At 53.8% G+C, this 20,044-nt stretch overlaps 7 protein-coding genes across 7 annotated transcripts; 4 read left to right on the top strand and 3 right to left on the bottom strand.

Moving 5' to 3' along the window:
- Window positions 1-414: 414 nt before the first annotated feature.
- Window positions 415-1,446, top strand: F5144DRAFT_585020 (uncharacterized protein; the record flags this gene model as incomplete). Its single annotated transcript, XM_066789668.1, has 1 exon — window positions 415-1,446. A coding segment is annotated over exon 1 (476 nt), but the record flags the coding sequence as incomplete, so codon positions are not given.
- Window positions 1,447-2,289: 843 nt separating this feature from the next.
- On the bottom strand, window positions 2,290-5,812 carry F5144DRAFT_623806 (uncharacterized protein; the record flags this gene model as incomplete). Its single annotated transcript, XM_066792169.1, has 5 exons — window positions 2,290-2,548; window positions 2,664-3,519; window positions 3,573-3,811; window positions 3,844-5,714; window positions 5,780-5,812. 5 exons carry the CDS (start codon window positions 5,810-5,812, stop codon window positions 2,530-2,532), a joined length of 3,018 nt encoding a protein of 1,005 aa, XP_066638510.1. The 3' UTR covers window positions 2,290-2,529.
- Window positions 5,813-6,686: 874 nt separating this feature from the next.
- Window positions 6,687-10,414, top strand: F5144DRAFT_585017 (ankyrin repeat-containing domain protein). Its single transcript, XM_066789667.1, has 7 exons — window positions 6,687-6,910; window positions 6,963-7,598; window positions 7,676-7,722; window positions 7,784-7,942; window positions 7,998-8,022; window positions 8,090-8,626; window positions 8,685-10,414. Exons 2-7 carry the CDS (start codon window positions 7,084-7,086, stop codon window positions 10,354-10,356), a joined length of 2,955 nt encoding a protein of 984 aa, XP_066638509.1. The 5' UTR covers window positions 6,687-6,910; window positions 6,963-7,083; the 3' UTR covers window positions 10,357-10,414.
- A 1,672-nt stretch (window positions 10,415-12,086) lies between these two features.
- Window positions 12,087-13,064, top strand: F5144DRAFT_585013 (ankyrin repeat-containing domain protein). The gene has a single exon (XM_066789666.1). The coding sequence runs from the start codon at window positions 12,334-12,336 to the stop codon at window positions 12,892-12,894; it is 561 nt and encodes a 186-aa protein (XP_066638508.1). The 5' UTR covers window positions 12,087-12,333; the 3' UTR covers window positions 12,895-13,064.
- A 1,500-nt stretch (window positions 13,065-14,564) lies between these two features.
- F5144DRAFT_585012 (uncharacterized protein) lies at window positions 14,565-15,744 on the top strand. The gene is made up of 3 exons (XM_066789665.1): window positions 14,565-15,012; window positions 15,122-15,441; window positions 15,528-15,744. The coding sequence occupies exons 1-3, from the start codon at window positions 14,707-14,709 to the stop codon at window positions 15,655-15,657; spliced, it is 756 nt and encodes a 251-aa protein (XP_066638507.1). The 5' UTR covers window positions 14,565-14,706; the 3' UTR covers window positions 15,658-15,744.
- A 342-nt stretch (window positions 15,745-16,086) lies between these two features.
- F5144DRAFT_606462 (uncharacterized protein) lies at window positions 16,087-16,495 on the bottom strand (the record flags this gene model as incomplete). The annotated part of the gene is made up of 2 exons (XM_066791492.1): window positions 16,087-16,139; window positions 16,213-16,495. The coding sequence occupies 2 exons, from the start codon at window positions 16,493-16,495 to the stop codon at window positions 16,087-16,089; spliced, it is 336 nt and encodes a 111-aa protein (XP_066638506.1).
- Window positions 16,496-17,002: 507 nt separating this feature from the next.
- Window positions 17,003-18,237, bottom strand: F5144DRAFT_585010 (Sialidase). Its single transcript, XM_066789664.1, has one exon. It carries the CDS (start codon window positions 18,020-18,022, stop codon window positions 17,210-17,212), a length of 813 nt encoding a protein of 270 aa, XP_066638505.1. The 5' UTR covers window positions 18,023-18,237; the 3' UTR covers window positions 17,003-17,209.
- Window positions 18,238-20,044: the final 1,807 nt, after the last annotated feature.

The raw sequence follows: 20,044 nt of genomic DNA, 5'->3' as shown, positions 1-20,044 counted from the left end.
CCTCGAGGATACGCTCTCGTGCAAATCCATGTGGAAGGCGGCACGATCCTCGAAGCGTGGAATCATAAGTGAACCACGAGAGAGATGGAGCGTATCTTCCATATCTAGTGCTAGCCCGTCCGTCACCTCATCATCCCGTACGCGCTACCAGTGTACCATGGCGCCAACTTCTCCCGGGCTGGAAGCTGGGAACAGCGGGACATAGACAACGCTGCGAGCCGGTGCCTTAACCGACGAAGGTAGGGACAAGTTTACAACTAATTACCACGGTAAAGTACCTACCTATCCAACACTTTGTCCTTCTCCGAATACTATATGGATTCCAAGTCCAAGTCATTTTTTCTTGGGCAACTATTCATTCTGTGTTCTTTTTTTTTCCTCGAGGATCCCAGCATTGATTGTTTTTATATAAAAGTTTGCAACATCTAGTCCGCCCTCATCGCCGTCGCCACCCTCGTCGCCAAGATCCACAACCCCCGGACGTGGTTACCTGGACCAAGTCGAGGAAGCGCTGGATAAGCTGTTATTCGGCGTAGAAACCCACATCCCCCCCTTCGACCGTGTTGTGGACGACCGTACCAATGCGGTCAGGGGATACAGCTTCCTTAGCGACGATGCGAATGTCGGATGGGTGGGCCCGGCGGGCAAGGCGCCCACGGACTGGGCAATGGGTCCCAGACAGTCGGACTGGATCCGACAGGGCGTCATCAATCGCCCACGACTCGACATATATATCGCCGATCTCAAAAGGTTCCTCAAACACACCATCGCCGGCATCCATCTCATGGGGGGCCTCCCCTTACGGCGAAATGAGACCCTCACACTCCGCTACATCAACTCGACGAATGGCGGTCTCCGTAACATCTTTGTTTGGGGCGGTCGTATCATCACCAGAACCGTCGGCGGCAAGGCATTCTGGAAAGTGGGGGAACGCAAAGTCTGGCGGGTGATGCCGGTCCCGCTCTCTCGTGCTATCGTCACCTACATGAGCGTGGTGGTGCCCTTCCTCGAGGGTCTGGAGGTAGAGTGCCTGGGCGGGGACGGGAAGATAGATTTCCTCTTCTCCCAAAAGGTCGCAACAAAAGAGCCACGTCTCCTCACTGTTACTGGGGTAGGTAGTTGGCACATTTCCATCGAAAATGAGTAGACTAGGGGGCTCATTGCCGCTGTTTGTAATGCTTCTGTTTCTTCTGTCTTTTCTCTTTTCTTCTTCTTTATGACCTTTCCAATTTCACCTGTACCATCTTCTTTTCCTTGGAATTCCAGCTTTTTCTTTTTTCTTTCTTTCTGTTTTTTTTTTTTTTCAGCTAAAGGGCGAAGGCGTAATTCCAGATTTTATATCCCAGTTAGCGAAGACGTACCAAAAGCATATGCTGGCCCCTCGGACACACAACTTTGCCGCCGAGAATACCTGGACGCTTCATTTTTGAAGCCAGACTTATAATCAAGTCATCGAAGATAGCGAACTCGACATGATGGGACAACGGGGACTCGGTGTTGTCGCCTCACACCATTATAAACAAAGTGTCTGATACACCACCGGCCATCTCAACCCCTAACACACGACACTCGTCTTAATATTGGGCAGCATAGGTAGGCCACCAACCCATGTCGCTCGCCAGCCTACGCCACACAATAGCGCCTCTCCACACGAGCTCCAGAGGCACCCTGGGATCCGCTTACTTAGGGATGGCCCCGAATGCGTGAAGGAGGGTGACAATGGCTAATAGACACGCAGCCTAGAGGTACCTAATTACAGGTTTTCTGCTGAGATTGGACCGAGTACGGCTGGCAATGGCCGAGGAGGCGACACGGCTTTACTCTTACCCCCCTCACACAAAGAGTCTCTTGACCTTTTCAGGGGTAAGCGGCAACCGCGGCTAGGAGATGAGAAGCCGGGCACCCCCAAACGTGACCGCCCCTAAATGGGATTAGTACAATGCTGATGGAGAGCTGAACAACGCCTTGCGTCGATTTATATGAAAGTAACCTGTCACCGGCGAGAGCCATTCGTTATGAAAGTGCGAGGTCTTGTACTGTCTGTTTGGACTAGTAATGATGGTGGGACAGGCCGTGGGCGACTATGGTGGTGCCGAAGCAGAGTGTCCGTCCATAGCCAGGTACTAATTTCTAGCGAGCTTGGACGTCTGCTGCGAAGAAGCACCAACGGTGACGAGGCTTGTGATGGATTTGCTCAATATCTATATAACTCTACCAGACTCCGGAGTTAAATATTGCGATATTATACCGTTACATTCAACCGCGATTTGAGAATACCTGTCTTTCAATTTCTCGAACTCTAAACACACATGCTCTATTTGTAGAAAGGAAAAGAAATTTATCTAAAGCTTTAATAAAATTATGCCGTATGAAAAAGCGCTTAATACAACGCTGCAAAAGCTGGTGTTGGTGCACGGCCATGCGAGTGGCGGCTATCGTCTTCTACATGTATACTGCACCCCCTGAGCCATTCAGGGCCGAATATGAAATCCCGAGGTTAGACTTTAGATGCCAATGGCGTACCTACTATCAACTGCCGCCCAACAAACTAAGCTCAGCCAAGTCCGTCTAGAATTATATCCATGTCCTAGAGAATGATCCTCTGCGGCAGGATTGGCTCCGGCTCCGGATCCGAATATCCTTCACGCAAGCAATGCCAGCACAGTTTTCCCCCCTCCAGTATTGCGGCAGTATGGCCATTACCCTGTTGGATCAAGATCGAGACGGTAGCCAAACGGGCGGCCCAGTTCTTATTCGTCTGCATGACCCCGATGCAAGGAGGATGATCGAGAAACTCCTCCCAGGAGGAGATGGACACGACGTTCTGCGTGTCCGAAAGTGGCTTGTGCTCGCACTCGCAGCTGAAGGATACCACGTCTGGTCGATCTGTCTCGATTCCCAGGACGTCGATATCGGCCACCCACCTGCCCTGGTCTTGGACGGAAACGACGGACTCGAGGAGGAAGATCTCATGGTCAATGTCTCCGGTGCTATCCCAATCAAGTGGGACTTTCCAAGTCGTGAAGGAGAGGTGCAAGGAGGTCCCCGGAAAGCTATCGCTAAGCGTGCCGTCGTAGGGGGCATGTGACACCAAAGACGCGTCATGTCCAAGGGGCCGAATGCGTGGCTCGTAGGGCGGCACCATACACACCATGCCGGCGACGCCGACATTGCCAATGATGTGCCGAATTTTGAGTTTATTGGCGTCGACGCTAGGGTCGGAGAGCAATAATTCGGAAACGAATATGGAGTCCTCGGAGCATAAGGCTATGACCCCGTCGAGCTTTTCAGGGTCGATGTTGAAGCAGCCCGACTCGAACATGATCACACAGGCAAATGCTTGGGCACGTCCCAGAGGCTCGACATGCCGGGAGGCGGCCATGTAAGCAGTTCGGTGGGCATCTGCCGGCGATTCCACCCGCAGGGCGTTTTGTATCGACGCAGGCAGCCAGCGGGCCTTCACCAGCTCCTGCTCCGTCACTTTTAAAGAGACAGTCGCAGACGGCATCGCGTCGTAGACTCCATTGGCAAGCTCGAGATCCGAAGCGATAAGAGCCAAGTGAGAGGAGGACGAAAGGTATGACTGATCATGAAGAAGCAGCCATCGGGCTCTTGGTCTGTGTCGTCGAATTCGAGGGCGGGCACGGCCCTGGCCTCGGCCTCGGAGCTCTGCCGTGAGGGCTCAGACGGCGCCTGTGGCTCTGGAGAGTGAGAACGCTTGCGTTTTATTCCTTGTCGCACAGCCGTTGTCGATAATGGCTCGCTCCGGTGCTTCACATGTGGGGATGGCTTCAAGTTATTCGAGATCAGCCTCATTGCTTCACAGCCTCCATCTCGGATTACTTTACCTTTGCCAATGCCAGCAGATACTTAAGTATCCTGTCAGGAGAGCCCATCCCCCGAAGCCAGTTAACCCCTTGCTCCAGGGGTTGGGGTTGGCCAAACTCGGTCTTCATTCGGGCATCTAGTTCCTGAACGCAGACTACGTATTTGCTTGCCCTGACCCACAGAGTATATTGGCTCGAGAGACTCCATGGCCCGGTTATGTGTTTGAAGGTTACTTGTCCGGCGAATAAGTTGGGAGGTTTCTTCCAGACCCGTTCCGCTCTCACTGCTGGAACATCAAGAAAATACTCTTCCTCCGTGACGACTTTGCAAGTTTCACCGGTGGATTCAATCACTGACAACCTTTCTAATAGCTGCCTCTCAACCTCACGGCTGCTTCCTTGTGCTTTGGGCTGTGCGCAATGCAGCCATCTTGCGTAGCGGCTGCTTGTACTTGGCTCAGGACCGACACCGCCGCGCTTAGCAAGGTGCTCGCCTATCGGGTGGATGGAAGCCCATTCGCTGTATTCATGGCCCGCAATCTTCCCGTCGTACATGATGATGGCGTCCTCTGGGTTGAGTGGTAGTGCCGAGGCGATGCCGCGCAGATATTGGATCCCGCTTTCGATGTCCGTCCCGCGGTTCAAGGCCTCCATCACGTTCCTGTTGCAAAGGCCGAAGAATGCGAGGTTCACGTCAGGAGCAATATTACTCCCCAAAAAGTTGGAACCTCGCCGCCAGCCATACTTTACGAGCATTGTGGCCGTGTTGCGTTTCTCCCCTTCAAGACCGGTAGCCGCTGAGCATAGGCGTGACAGCCATGGGAGCTCGGCGGAAAAGCGCCTGGTTTGATTCAGCCTCCTGCCCAGTTCTTCGAACCAGCGGAGGGCGTCATCGAATCTCGTGTAGGGGATATCCCACTTGCAGAAGATGACCCCAAGCGCGACGAGCCAGAGCTGAGAGATGTGTAGTCGACTGAGCTGCTCGGTGCTTCTCACAGGGACCGGGTCTCCGTAGTATCTCAGATGCGACAAGGCAAGAGACCAGCGGGTAAAGTTGTCGGAAGGCTGGCCCTTGTATTCCAACCCTAGAGTGAGAATAGCCGAAGTCCGGAAGAGGGGATCTCGGAAGGGCACCTTGGTGGCATCTGCCTGGAACACCAGAAGATCGGGATAGAGATGCCAGGCTGAGATCCCCCGGATGACGGCTCGATCGTAGCCTTCCTGAGGGACATTGTTGAGAAGTTTCTCCAGCACCTCCATGGCTCGCGTCCATGTCAACCTGACCGTCTCGTACGTGGATGCGCCTCGCGGATACGGAATGGTCAGGTTCTGCTCGATGAGGGCAAACTGTGTGCGCCGCACCTTCATCGAAGCATTGGCCCTCCGAAGCCATGCCCGTACACTCGCGTCCCAAGACGCCAGCTCGGCCCTGGTATACTCCTGTTGGGCGGCGGCAGTCGTGTGCGGGTTGATGAGTTTGTTGGCCTCGGCGGCGGCTCGAATCGTCGCCTTTCGCTCCTCGATTATTTCGACCCAGATGGATATAGCCTTCTTGACATCCCAAGCATCCGCGAGCATGCATGCCAGAAGGAGGACACCGATAGACCCCGAGGTTGCGGCTGCCCAGATTGAGGTGCAGTCGGCTCCGACAAAAGGTTGAAACGGACCGTCGCTCTCGGTCCCTTGCGGGTTGATGCCGGGATGGGACAAGATCTCGGATACTCGACGGCCGTAAGCCTTTATGAGCTTGGGGGTGTCGGGGATGACTTCATGGAAGAGAAATCCAAGCTTGCAGGCGGTTCTGTGTGTTGGGCCGGTCTCGGCCTCCTGCCTTCTCCTCACTGTCAAGGCAGAGCCGACGGGAAGAAACTCCTCAGCTGGCTTTAGCTGGAACAGTGAGAAGTCGAGGTTGACGTTCACAAGCGCGAAGGTGTTCTCGTTGCGAGTGAAACGGCCGCATTGGTCATTTTCCCCAGAGAAGCCATTGTATCACAGAGAGAGACTGAGAGCCACAACTTGGACGTGGCGCGGAAGGAAATCGAACTTGGCAACAGTGGTAAGGGAAGGCAGAAATCTAAGGGAAAAGGGTGGAAGGCGGGTCACTTCAAGCCGTATATATGTATATAGGGACCTATGGCCCCAACAGCGGGCAGCACTGAGGCTATGCTAGGGAATGCCTAGCTGGGCAGCAGACCTCGCTGCTGAAAGATGGGCGAATTTCAGCCCTACCTAACTTGTAAGAGCCGCACACCGTCCAGAATGGGTGCCCAAACACGGTTAGGCCCATCTGCAAGGCTCGCTGCGGGCAGGGGGCACAGCCGTCGTCTCACCGACTTCTCAATCTCCCGCGCAGGATAAGTAGGCATCCTACGTTTGTCGATGTCAAATACTTTGGCGGAGACAGTAGGCCTGCGCTTGGAGCAAATTGACCAGCGAGTTCATGACTGCATGGACTTATTATGACGCTCAAAGCCGACCGAGCTGATTATAGCTGTGTGGTGCAAACACCTCCAGGCTTCGCGGCACCTCTTACAACTTACATAGGCAGGTACTTAGGGAGGTAATCATAGACTTCCTGTCGAGACAAGGCCGAGTACGGTTGGCAAAAATGGAACTGGCTGAAGATGCCCAAGAAGGTGGCCTGGGTTTAAGTACCTACTCCTACCCTCTCTCACAATGAGTCTCCTGATCCTTTCAAGGGTAAGCGGTAACCGCGGCTGGGGAAGTAGGATCCCGGCCCCAAACTTGGTTGCCCCTGAATAACCAGGAGAAGGGTGGGATGGGGGGAGATAGGTCGGGGGGGGATAATTTATATATAGAAAAGGGGGGGGGGGGGGGTGGGCAGGGCTGGTTGGTGAGTGAGCAGTCAACATGAAGTTGCAGCTTGACATGCGGTGCGGGGTTGGAGTTATGTATTAGGTAGCGAAGGGGTGTGGGAAACTTTGGGGGGCGCCGCCCTAGCTTCCATCTTAGCCTCCGCCAACCGGCCCTGATTCTTGTACGTTGATGCCAGGTTGACTAGGCACGCTCGTCAGCATCTGAGGGTGGTCAGCCTCGAGCTTCGTCTTCAGTGGAAGTTAAGAGTACTGTACATCCAGTGCATAATTCAGGACCTGGGCTGATGCAGTTAATAAGATTGTTGGGGGGCGCAGTCGCGGCATTACGGTGCGGCTAAGGCCAGCCCTCCGAGCCCTGATGCATCCCCTCACCGATCACAGAGCCTGATCTGAAAGTAGACAGAATCATCACCATCCGCATGTCGTCCCCGCTGCAAGACTGTCGGAATTCGCACCTACGAGTCTTATATACTATCTCTTGGAGTCTTCAAAAGTTGAATCTGAACCCCGGCATTCGTCGTCCAAGTCCCATCACCATGGAAGCAGTCGGGTTGGCTGCCAGCATCGCCAGCCTGGTCCAAATTGCCGCGTCAATCGCGAAGCTGACCTACAGCTACGGAGCTGAGGTCGCCAACGCCAGAGAGACACAGAAGCGTTATGTCGAGGAAGTGTCGGCTTTTATCTCGGTCCTGCTCCGGTCCGAACAGGCTTTACTCGATTCTGAAGCCTCGGGGTTGACTCAGAAGCGACCCATTTCGCTCTCAGACGACATCGTTAAGAGCTGCTATGGAGAGCTCAAGGTTCTCGAAGGCGATCTCTCAAAGAGAACCAGTAGGCTTATGTGGCCATTCCTGGAAAGGGATTTTCAAAAGCATATCGACACTTTAACCCGGTTCCGCCAGATATTCAGTGATTACCTCTCGTCTGTCATCTTGTGTGTCTATTCTTTCGTTTACATATCTACCTAGGTACTCTTGAATGACACAAGTGCATGGGGCTAAAAGATCTCAGGGATTCATCGGTTGTCACGTACAAAAAGCTCCAGCAGGTCGCTTTCGGTATGTGCGCCGTCTTTGATGGATTCGCCATAGCAGGCGAGATTGCTAAATCAGTCTCCAGAGCAGGAAAAACAGCAGCTCCTCATGCTGCTGGGAAGCAATGAATGCTCACGTGCAAAGCCAGAGGCTTGCCCTGGTACAGGATTATGGTTTCTTCGCTCTGAGAAATTCGAAAGTTGGTGCAGCCAGCAAGGAGGATTGTTATGGTGCTCTGGAGCCCGTAAGTCCCCCAATAAGACTAATTGAGGAATAGCTTGTTTGCTGATCAAGTATAGCCGGTGTCGGGAAGTCTCTGCTTGCGTGAGTCTGACAGAGTCTCCAACAACTAGACAAGCCTCGGAATTTATCAGTAACCAAAACGCCTCAGATCCATCGTCATCGACCACCTCCAGGAACGGCAAGAGGAAAATCCTTCCTCCATTGCGTACTACTTCTGCGAGTTCTCTTCTCGTAATAGGCAGACTCCCCTAGCTATACTCCAGTCGCTACTCAGACAGCTCGTGGAGCAGGCTAGAGAAGATGTCGTCACGAAGATGAGCACGGTCATCTCGGATCCGGTCAAACGAGCAAAGGAGGAAGACTTATGCAAGATTCTTGCCGAAGCATGTTCCCTCCACCCCTCCTATCTGATCATTGATGCTCCGGATGAGCTGGAGTATCCCAGGCGCCTTCTCTCTTACGTTCAACCGCTTCTCGACAGCAAAGCCCGCGTAATGATCATGAGTCGAGACATCCCCGAGATGAAAAGATTTTCACAACTTACAAGAATTAAGGTAGCCTCAGAGCTAGAGGACATTGAAAAGTATCTGAAAGCACAATTCGAGCACCACGGGCTGCTTGACGACGAAGACCTCTCGGTGTCGGACAGGTTGATCAGTACCATCGTCTCCAAGAGCGGTGATATGTACGTGGGCATTGTGCTAAGTTGTGGTCGTATCAGGTGGCCATTAACACTCTTGCAGCTTCCTACTTGCCAAGCTCCTCGCGGATAACGTCTTGGAGCAGCAGACACTGAGACAGATGCGCAACGTTGCCGAGACGTTTCCGGATTCTCTCGAAGCCGCGTACGACGCCACGTTGAAGCGCATTGATTCCCAACCCAAGGTCAAAAGGACGCTTGCTCGTAGGCTGCTGGCTTGGACTACGCGTTCCATGCGGCGCCTCCGAATCGAGGAAGTTATCGAAGCGTTCGCCGTGGAAGATAATGCCGACGAGATTGCTGAGGACAACAGATTAGATGCTGGGCGGCTTCTGAGCTCGTGCTATGGTATCCTTTCTGTGAATAAGGACGACAGCACTGTCGGTTTCATTCATACCACAGCCCATGAGTTCTTCACCCAGGCTTCATCGGACTCTGATGCACACGTGGATATGGCAGACACTTGCCTCCGATACCTCAACTTGCGACCTCTCCGGGGGGAGATATTCAGCAGCGCCGCACAATTGTCCAGGCAGCTCGAAAGCATGCCATTTCTTGCCTACGCGGCCTCGTACTGGGGCAGTCACGTTAAAACCAGAGAAGCTGAGAGAAACTCGCAAGGCCGCATCATGGCTCTGCTCAAGGACGGGCATGCTCGAATCAATGCATTTCAGGCTTTGAATTTCCCGAAGGACCTGCCCGAGGACTTGGTCGAGTCTGTTTTCTCGTCCATCCCCACCGGCCAAGAACCATTGCATATCTCAGCCTACTGGAATCTTCAAGATACCACCCTCCAGCTCCTCCAAGAAGATGCTGATGCGTCAGCTCCCGATTCGCAGAAGTGGACTCCTCTTCACTGGGCGTGTTACCGGGGCCACTTGCATGTGGCGGCCATCCTCCTGCGGCACCATGTCAAGGTTGATGTCGTGGACGCTCAGGGCTGGACTCCTCTTTTCTGGGCCGCATTCCACGGCCATACTGAGGTAGTGTGCCTGCTTCTCGATCACGGCGCAAACCATCTCCACCGCAGCGCGCGCGGGTGGACGGCTCTGCATTGGGCCGTTTCCAAACGGCACTACGAGGCCGTCGAGGCGATACTTGGACACCACAAGTCATCTATCTGGGCGAAGACGCGCCCCTCGGCACTTCTGAAAGACCTGACTTACCAGGACGCTGTCAATAGACGTGTGAGCGCCGTCGAAATTGCAGCAAGCATCGGCGACACCAAAACTTTCGACGCCCTGACGAGCTGCCTCGAAACCGATCGCTCGATATCAGACGACTTGTCCTTCAACAAGATATGGTCGGCTGAGAAGTTCGACCACCCAATTTCCAACCCATGGCGCACTCGGATGAAAGCGAGGCGTTATCTGACTAATCCCGGGGGGGACGACGGAACGGCGGCAAATGAAACGTTGAAAGATACAAGAGAGTGGAAGTCCAAGCTGCTGCTATCCGCAATCAAGGATAAAAAGATGGACATTGCAAAGATCCTGGTCCACAACGGGGCCGACGTCAACTATTCTGAGGAGACAACCCCCTTACACGCAGCTGTCCTCTGCCGCGAGCCCGAAATTTGCCGGCAGCTCATCCAGGTGGGAGCAAGGCTCGAGACTGTGGATGAGCGAGGATTCGTACCTCTTCATCATGCTGTCTTGAATGGCGACATCGAGGTGGTTCGCGTCCTCCTCGAAAGCTGTGACGAACCTGTCTAGGATCCTATCCTGTTAGGGTTCAGTGAAGGTAATCTTGCAAAGGATGCTTAGGTTCGGTGCAGCCAAGGGGTGCACAACAATAGACTTGTCTCAACAGTAGGCTTGCGAGCTTGTAGCGAACTGTAGTTGTGATTGCTAACTGGAGAACTCCCAGAGCTCTCCAGCACGAGTGACTATATACTATCTAATTCCCGAGCTCTAGACGGCTCTCGAGAGCCCGCTAGAGCTCGCCGCTCTTGATGGCTCTCAAGAGCCCATGAGAGCAGCTTCTGACTAGCCGCCCCCTTCCCTGGCTCTCGGGTGCTCCCTAGAGCGTCTTGTGATTGGTTCGTTAAACGACTGGCTCGGGGCGTCCCGCGCCCCGCGGCCCCACTTGTTGGCATATTCGTGACAAAAGCGGATCCAACGCTAATGCCCGCACGGCCGAACCAGCCCTGGGAGCACACTCGTCTTATTATAGCAGGTTGCACGCCAACTTGGGGACGCCGCTAATCCTGATATTCGACTTCCTCTCGAAAAGCCACGAGCCCTGTGAAGGGCTGGCGTTGCAGCTCGCGGTGCTGTTGATCTAGCATGGGGCTGATGTCAACTTAACTGACAAGGAAGGGCGAACAGTCCTGCATTACGCCATCATAAATCCATACGCCCCACTCATAGAATGCCTGCTGAAAGCCGGTGCACGCAGTGACTTGCAAGATATGGATGGCTGGACCCCCTTTCATGATTTAGCAGCAGCTGGACACGTCGCCGGGCATGGGGATGGGTGGCTAAGTCAGCTGCTATTGAGGCTGCTGGAAAGCTCCAGCGACCACAACGCAGAGAGAATACTCAATCTGGAGGCAAATTGAAAGGACTACTACCCCTATCAGCGAAGAGAACGGCGGGGGCAACCCTCCGACGGCATCAACACCACTCCAGACCAAACAGCAACCCCAGTTACCCTGGCCCTCGAGAATGCACAATGGGGCATCTTCAGGGCATTTGAGGAGCTCGGTGGCCGTATCCCACTCTCTCAGGACCTTGACTGCTCACTGCATCTGGCAATTCGAGGGATGAAGCCAGACATGGTCGCCACGCTTCTGGACCACGGAGCAACACCCCGAGCAGACAGCATCATGGATCTAGTGAAATCTCTCTCGGGTGTCTTGACCAATGGCAAATCTGATGCAGCCACGGCTGAGCGATTTCTGCTTGTTCTACAGTCATTGAACTCAGCGAACGTTGAGGCTGATGCACTTGACGGGATCTCGGCAGTTTCGGGCAGTTCTTGGAGCGATTTTAGTCGCTATATTCTTGGAGACAAAGACGAAGACATGAGAATGACAGCTTTACTACTGGCGGCCAGAAACGTGGACAACAAAGCAGTCATAGAAGCCCTCGTACAGTCTGGAGCAAACCCCATGCTTACCTCAGGCGGTTCATTCAACTCGGTTGTCACCTCGGCTGTTCATGCTCGGACGGACTCCCTTAAAGTGCTGATCCGACACATTGGGGCGACATCGGAGCTTTCACATCTTTCTAGCGACTACGAGAAGCTTTGCTGCCATCTCTCTAGAGAAGGCAACATCAACGCAACTACGCAGACAGGAAAGACGGTCCTTCATCTAGCAGCCCGAGCCGGTAATCACGAGCTGGTATCGCGTCTGCTAGAATACGGAGCCGACACTAATGCCACGGACAAGCGCAACCTCACGCCAGCTCACCACGCCGCCATGCCCGGCAACCTCGAAACTCTGCAGCTACTCTGCCCTCTCAAAAACAAAAACCACTCCCACTCACCAAGCCCATCAACGACACCCCACCCCCCAATCAACCTCGACATACCCGCCCAATGGAACCACCCCATCCTCCACCACGCCGTCCTCGAGCGCCGCGTCAACATAACCCAGTACCTCCTCCAACTCGGCGCCAACCCCGCCCGAGCGGGCCAGCAACCCGAACTCTGCCTCGCAGGCAGCGCAGCACGGATACGCCGACATGGTCACCGCACTCCTCGATGCCGGCGTCGGCGTCGACATCAACAGGCCCGACACCGACGGGTGGGCCGCCCTGCACTACGCCGCGCACGAAGGGAGCGAAGCCGTGGCGCGGGCGCTGATGTTGCGAGGCGTGAGCACGGCTGTGACGACGAGGTGTTGGGGCGGCTCCGGTGGTGGTGGTTTGGCGGGCCACCGGCCGCAGCTAGAGGGCGTCCGGCGAGATGAGCCTTGGGTGGCTCAGCCGCTGCATGTTGCCGCCATTTCTGGGAAGGCTGGGGTTGTGAGGCTGTTGGTGCAGCATGGTGTCGATGTGGATGCTAGGGTGGCGGGGACGGAGCACTATGGTCCGACGGCTTTGCGTATGGCTCTGCATGTGGGAGGGATTGGGCTTCTGGCGGAGGAGTTTGGGCATGAGTATCTCGAGGTGGCACAGGCGTTGGTGGAAGCGGGCGCTGATGTTTCTGGCGTGGCTGACGGCTTTACGATGGAGCACGTCCTCAAGTTTAAAGGGTATGAGGACCTTTGGGACAAGCTAAGGGTTGGCATATTGACAAAGTGATCACAAGGAGGTTGTTGAGAAGAGAAGAATGGGATGTACAAATCAGGTTTTGTCAATTCGACTCTACAAGCGCTATAGTGTACCTTCTCAGGGATTCTGGATAACCGAGTCTGAGTGTATTGTCGTAATTACCTATGCTACTGCAATGCAGAAAGAAAAAGCTACCTGACTACCTTCTAGATGCCTCGACTCCAATCTAATGCACAAATTTCCTCCTCATCTTGCGGACATTGTGGTCCCCCGTGCACTCGTCAATATTGATGGTATCCGGCGACTTCTTCTTCCCATGGATTCAGCCGCCCTGTCTCCTCTTGATAATAACTTACGATTCGTGAATTTCACTTGCAAGAGTCTTCCTCTTGGGATACCAGTCAACCACTTGCGTCCCAAACTTGTCTCTAATGTACGCAGGCCAAAGCTCAGCGTGGTCTCCCTCGATCCTCAGCTTCTCCAAGTCCACTTTCGACAGCCTCGCTACGGCCTGAGGGAAAGCCACGTCCTTTCGCAGGTCGAATTTACAACAGTAATAGTTCAATCTCACAGCCACTCTCTTCAGACCCGTAGCAGCTGTAGGAAGGACATGGAGCAAACGAAACCACGAGTCTTTCTCATCACACTTATTATAGATTCGCCGTACGCAGATATCCAGATGCCGAATCAGCTTGGTGTTGATAGGTCCAATTCGATCCATGAACCACAACATTGCGTCCGGGTCGTCGAAGGTGAATATATCCCTTGAATAGAAGCTCGGGATAGCCTCGAGGTAAACCTGTCTGCAGGTCAGGAGAATCCCTGGACATTTGGTCGCCTGGTCGCGCCCATAAAACCGCATCAAGGACAGCGGAACGAAAAATTGACGATGTCGAGTCTTTGCAGCTGACCACCAGGGGGGGACGTACTTCGGGGGATAGAAGATGGGAGGGACGGAAATCAGGTTGTATATCCGAACTCGCAGTTCAGCTGGCAGGTTGAGGAATGGGGATTCCTCCATGCTCTCCTTCTTGGACGGTTCGTACATGCAGCCCATTGCTGGCTGGGTACTCAAAAAAGAAATTAACCCCAGAAAAATTACGTGGAAATGTGCAAAATTTACGCAGTTGATTAGGGAGTTACCACGTGCCCTCTCTTGGACAGCCTGTGAACAGCTTGTTTGTTCTAATCACCTAGGTAGGTACCTACTTTTGTGAGCCACTATGTGGTTACTTCTCCACCTAAGGTGCTGTGCATGCTTACCTCCCTGTTCTACAAAGATATCACAAAGATGCCTAGGTAATATGACTCGAGCCATGGGTCGGCTTCACCACAATTCCTTTGAACAATCAACTCAAGTTGACCTAAGCTCTAACCAAGGGCATCCGTTTCGCCTTCTATTACGGCGCCGGTAAGTCATTGGTGTGACGGAGACTACTTCGGCCCCGGCCATCAAATTATAAGGAAATGCCCTCCAGTTTTCTCTTTTGCCTCTTCCTTACGTACCCAGGTAGCTAGGTAGCTTATATGGGGTTTTGTACAGAAACCTCAAACCTCCAGTCGTTCATTCAAGCAATTTTCCACAACTTGGGTCGAAGTACCGTAAGACGGGGCGATGATCGCCCGCCATAGCCGCTTTCAATCAAGGGGCCCAAGGGGGATCTGCAGAATCAGCCTAACTGCGGCTGACAAGTGATTGGCATTGACAACCGCCAAACCAAATTGGGCAGAAAATAACCTCACTCACACAGACCGTCTCACGTCAAAAAGACGCGACTGACTCGTCCCCGTTTCCAAATTCTAACCTAACTCACATTCCACCTCAAATCGAAAGACGGCACCATGGCTCCCGACGAAGAAACAAAGCGCATGCTACCAGCAGCACAGCCAGTTCCCATGGTCGATCTGGAGATAAACGAGACGTCCTCGGCCCTTCGTTCAAGTCAAGACGACCCGCCACCCCCATACCAGGAAAACACGCCCAAGCCGACCATATCGAGCGTGTATGGCAAAGCCAACTCTTACACCTCCCTGCGATGCGTCTTGGCCGTTCCTATACTGGTCTCTGCAGCATGGATCCTCGCGCAGGGGACCAAGCCCACCACCAGTTGGATCGCCCTTCCCTGGGCCGCCTACTGTCTCGTATGCGTGAGTACATACATGTCCCCCATCTCACCCAACCCATATGGCCCTACCCCCCGGACCAACACCCATCACGTCGCCCAACCATAAACCACCACCACTAACCCCCTCCCAGTCCACCATCCACCTCCTCCTCTTCGCGCACCGCGCCATCCGCCCGCGCGGCAACCGCCACAGCCACAACAGCAAAATCCACATGCTCCCGGGGCGCAAATACGTGGCCGTGCTGATCGGCTCGCCCATCCTGCTGCTGGTGGCGCTCGCCGGCGGGGCGGCGGTGCTGCACTACACCAGCGCCCACTTTGGCGAGCGCGACAAGTCGAATGGCATGACGGCGAGGTGCGGCAAGAGTAGAAAGAGGTGCTATCCGAAGACGCTCGAGGGGTTGGTGTATGATTTTTGTTGTGCGGGGGTGGCGTTTGCGGGGGGGGCGTTGTGAGTTTGATCTTTTTTTCTTTTTTTTTGAGTCTTATGGTGGTGGTGCCTGGTTGGTAGTTGAGACTGACTCGGTTGAAACGCAGGGTGAGTGCGCTCCTGCAATGCTATGAAATGTTCCGCCTCAGTCGCAATGAGTATACCGAGGAGGAGGTTCGGGAGGCAGCCGATAGCATATCGAAGCGGAGCTGTGGTAGTATCATCAATGGCTGGTGAAAATCCGAAATGTAGACATAGACATGGAAGCGACCTTGAAATTATGCCTAAGTAATCTATAATTATATTTGAAGGAGCAAGTAGGGATATACACTCACTTTCCCTCGCCATGGCTTAACCTTGAGTCCCACAGTGGTCATTGCCCCAACGGATGAGCTCAGGAGTCAGGTGCACTGAAGAATCACAGGTATGTGCGGAAAAGCAACGACTATTATTATTAGTATGACTAGGATTACATGTGTTCATAGAGTTGCGCCCTCTTCTCGGCTACCCTATAGGACCGAGGGTATGGAAGCAAATACATGAGACAAAGCAAGAAGGGTATAATTACCCCTATCCCACAACAAGACAAAAGAAAACACCGCCCAAGCCTCCCTGAGACTTTGCCGTCCCTTCCCCTAACCTCGCAGACCTCTTGACATCCGCGGCTTACAACGGAGTATCAGACCACTGAGTCGAAAGGTCCGATTCCGGTTTGGTGGCTAGATCCAGTAAGTCAGAACCTCTCACAAAAAAGCCAAGTCCGGATTTTGAAAAGATCAGGGCTCAACTTACTCTCCACGAAGCGGTAGCGGACCCCATCATGTTCTCCTCCAGCTCCGACACCGTTATCGGCAAGAGTCTTCAGAAACCGTTGGATCCCGGGCAACGTCATGTCGACGAGAACCTCATCCCTGCGACAGCTCTGCGCCCATAGCGAAACCGGTAGATCGTTGCCAAACAGGATCTTCGTAGGGTTGGTTTCGATTCGGATCTTGGCAGTCTGTGTCTCGAAGTCGAAGTGGGATGAGAGAAGCTTTTCCACCAGCGCTATGCACTCGTCAATGTAGGTTGACATGGTGGCGACGGGGTTGGGTAGAGGGGCCATGGGTAGTATGAAGATGGCGGTCTGTGAGAAGTGCCCGCGGCGGCTTCAAGGTTGGATACTGGTGGTTTGGTGGTTTGTGTGCTGCTGGAGCGTCTGTGTGAACCGTAGTGAATGGGGTAAATAGGAGTTGATGCGGCTGTCGGCAATACGAACGCGACGAGTAGGAGGCATGCTTGAGCAAACTATGGCTCGCTCGCCGCCGCGAGACAGGTGTCAGCTGATTTATAGTCTAGGAAGTTAGTTTGCTGCCTTGTGGACTGCCTGGCTTGATGTGGGATTTGGTGGGTGATGTTTGAGTCGGGGACCCAGGGCTAGGTGGCAAACAGTTGATACATGAGACAAACACTCTCTGTAAAAGAGAGGAACGTCCGACCTCGGCCCATTGTTAGACAAAAGGAAGCAGCTTTCGAGTCGGCGGAGATTGAGAGGTCGGCAGTTTGCTCGTTTGCAGAAGTTGGTTGTTTGGAGAAGCTTAGGCTGAAGAAAAACTTTGGGTTAAAGTGTACCTAGGTACCTAGGTAAAGTACGGTACATGTAGCTCGAAGGAAATTTGTTTGGCGTTGCCAGACGTGCTTGTGTGAAATCGGAGGGAACTTGTCCCAGGCATACGAAGTAATTAGGTGTTTTACAGGACAAACTCAAAAATTACTATTTCTGATGAAGCCAACAACCCTACAACGACCCCTAGTTACGCGGCCCGTTCAAGATCCACGACAGGTTGAACCGCCGCCAGGTGATGGAGCGGTACGACTTCTCACCCCCCTTATCATTATAAAAGTCGTTCTCAACCAACGCCCCAATCTTGAAGTCGGCCGTCTTGGTCATGCTCGAATACCCGCCCTCGTTACCGGCCCCAGACACCACGGCATTGGCCAGCTCCCGGCCAAAGTTGTACTTGGCCGCGTTCGAGTCATAGCTGATGCGCACGCGCATGGCGCGGCGGCTGGTCTTGCTGGCCGAGTTCATAAAGATGGTCCGGGCGGGGCCCTTGGAGTCGGCCCGGTTGTACAGGAGCACTGAGCCCTGGCACCCGGGATCGGGCAAGCCGCCGTCTTGGGCAAACGAGCCGAAGCTGGTGAGCGTGCCGCGCGCCACTTTACGGTAACCGCCGCTAAAGCGATCATTGCGGTACAGCTTGCCGTCGGGAGTCTGCGCGATGGTGCCCTCAGACCCGGCGCCCGACAGAACCTGCATTGTCCAGGTGCGGTTGCCCGAGGGGCCGCGGCCGATGAGGTTGCGGCCCTGGGCGGGGACGACAAGCTCGCCTGTGGTGAGCTTGATGCCGTTGCCGGGGCCGACGGCGTCCCAGGCGCGGTTGGCCGGGGTCAGCTTGTTGGTGACGTCCACGGGCTTGGACCAGGTGGCGCCGTCGTCGTTGCTCTGGCTGAGATACAGATGGCGGCGTCCCTCCCAGGTGCTGTCAATACTCTTGGTCTTGGTCCCGTCGGGGAGCGTCATGCCGCCGACCTGGCTGTACTTGGCGCCGTTCCAGGACATGAAGAGGTAGATGGTGTTGCCGTCGACCACCGGGGTGGGGTTACCCCATGTGCCGGCGCCGTCGCCAATCACTTCTTTCAAGGACTCCCAGTCGCCGGGGGCGGCTCCGTGGTTGGTGGTTGTCTTGGTGCGCTTGTAGACGAGGTTGATGTCGCCGTAATCGCGGTTGTTGTGGCGGCGGCCTTCGGCAAAAGCAAGGATCCGGCCGGTGCTCGTGGTGACGACGGCCGGGATGCGGAAGGAGTGGAAGCCAATGCCACTCGAGAGCTTGTCCGGGGAGGCCATGTTGGCGCTACGGAACAAGACGAACTCTTTGTGGTAAGGAGTTGCGTCCTTGGCCGGGTCCGCAACGTTGGCTTGCGTAAACGGAGTGAGCAACGCCCAGAGGGCGATGCCTTGGAACCAACGCATGACTGTCGTCGAGAGGGTTGCCGTGAAGACGTAAAGGGTCGATGAGGCTCGGCTGGGGAGTTAAGGAGGGACGATCTCGTTCCAATGCCAGGAACTCCTTGTTTCAACCTGCATTCCGCAACCTCTGGAACCGCGAACACCTCCAAGGTTTTATGGGATTCATTGCCCACGATCTTCAACCAAAAGGCGCGCGGCTCAGTTCCGCCGGCTGACAAGAATCCAGACCATCGGAGACGCCGGAGACAACGGGAATATTTGCAGATGTCGTACTCATCGCGATGGCATCGTGAAAAAGGAAAGTCATTGAGATGCACGGTCATGCACCCCAGACGACGATAAAATTACTTTGGAACAAACCACTGACAATCAGAGATCTCCCCACGTGTATTCCATTGTGCCTCGGATACTTCGGTTTATTGTTGTTGATGCACGGCCCGGGCTTACAAGCTGACCCGATGGAAGGTTGTATCAATGGATGTGCTGCTGTGTGCGGCAAACGCCAGGGCCATCTTGGCGCATTTTTGGGCGTGGCACACCGCTTGTAAAATTTGCGGGGGCGTGCCACGGCGGTAAGAATCAGTAGACGGCGCATTCAACGGCTACTATAGGTGTCACGGATATGGTCGTATGCAGACGACCCAGCGGGGCACGCTGGCAGTGCTCCGCACCAATCAGCAGGGAAGGGCGCCTCCCAATGAGAGCTGGATCGTGAAAGGAGTTCGCGATCTAGGATCGGCCAATCAAGAACGGATCATTGGATCGGGGAGCGATCTAATGATCCAAGATGGATCGAAGACTCGTGAGAATATTCCTCGATCCAGGTACGAAGGTACCCAGGAATTAGATAGTATATAGTCACTCGCCCTGGAGAGCTCTGGGAGTTCTCCAGTTAGCAATCACAACTACAGTTCGCTACGAGCTCGCAAGCCTACTGTTGAGACAAGTCTATTGTTGTGCACCCTTTGGCTGCACCGAACCTAAGCATCCTCGAGAGATTACCTTCAACGAAGCTGAACCCTAACAGGATAGGATCCTGAAGTAGGTTCGTCACAGTTGTTGGGTACCGTCCGTATATCGTCCTATGTCGGTCGACGGTTATCTGTCGACTATCGACAGTCGATAGACGAGGGACGGATGGTACCTATCAGCGGGCTTCCTATATATATATTCTAATAGATCTAGGTATCTAATATTTAATTCTACCTTGCGATTGGTAATGCGGATAATACGCGTTGAGATATCGATAGATTTATCTTCTTTTCTAACCTTTTTCGAACTTTTCTAAAATTTCCAAAATTTCTTGGTAAAAAATATCGATCAATATCAATTCCAACACTCATCCATCAATATCTCTACTCGTATCATCCGCATCACCAATCGTATAGTAGAATTAGATTCTAGAGAGTTAGATCTACTAGAATATATAAACAGTAACCTCGCGTATGTGGTAGGGCGATCTATATAGCTGTTTCTATTCTCCTGTTCGTTTTCTCCTTTCCAACTCGACCAAAACCAAAACAAAGTGGTGTGCCACGCCCAAAAATGCGCCAAGACGGCCCTGGCGTTTGCCGCAGACAGTGGAAGCCGAGGGTTCAGAGGGGTGCTATTTTT

This window comes from Chaetomium tenue (assembly GCF_020726465.1).
Source record: "Chaetomium tenue strain MPI-SDFR-AT-0079 chromosome Unknown F5144scaffold_7, whole genome shotgun sequence".
Lineage (NCBI taxonomy): Eukaryota > Fungi > Ascomycota > Sordariomycetes > Sordariales > Chaetomiaceae > Chaetomium > Chaetomium tenue.
The sequence above is the reverse complement of the archived record's forward strand: the minus strand, read 5'-3'. Positions and strand labels throughout refer to the sequence as shown.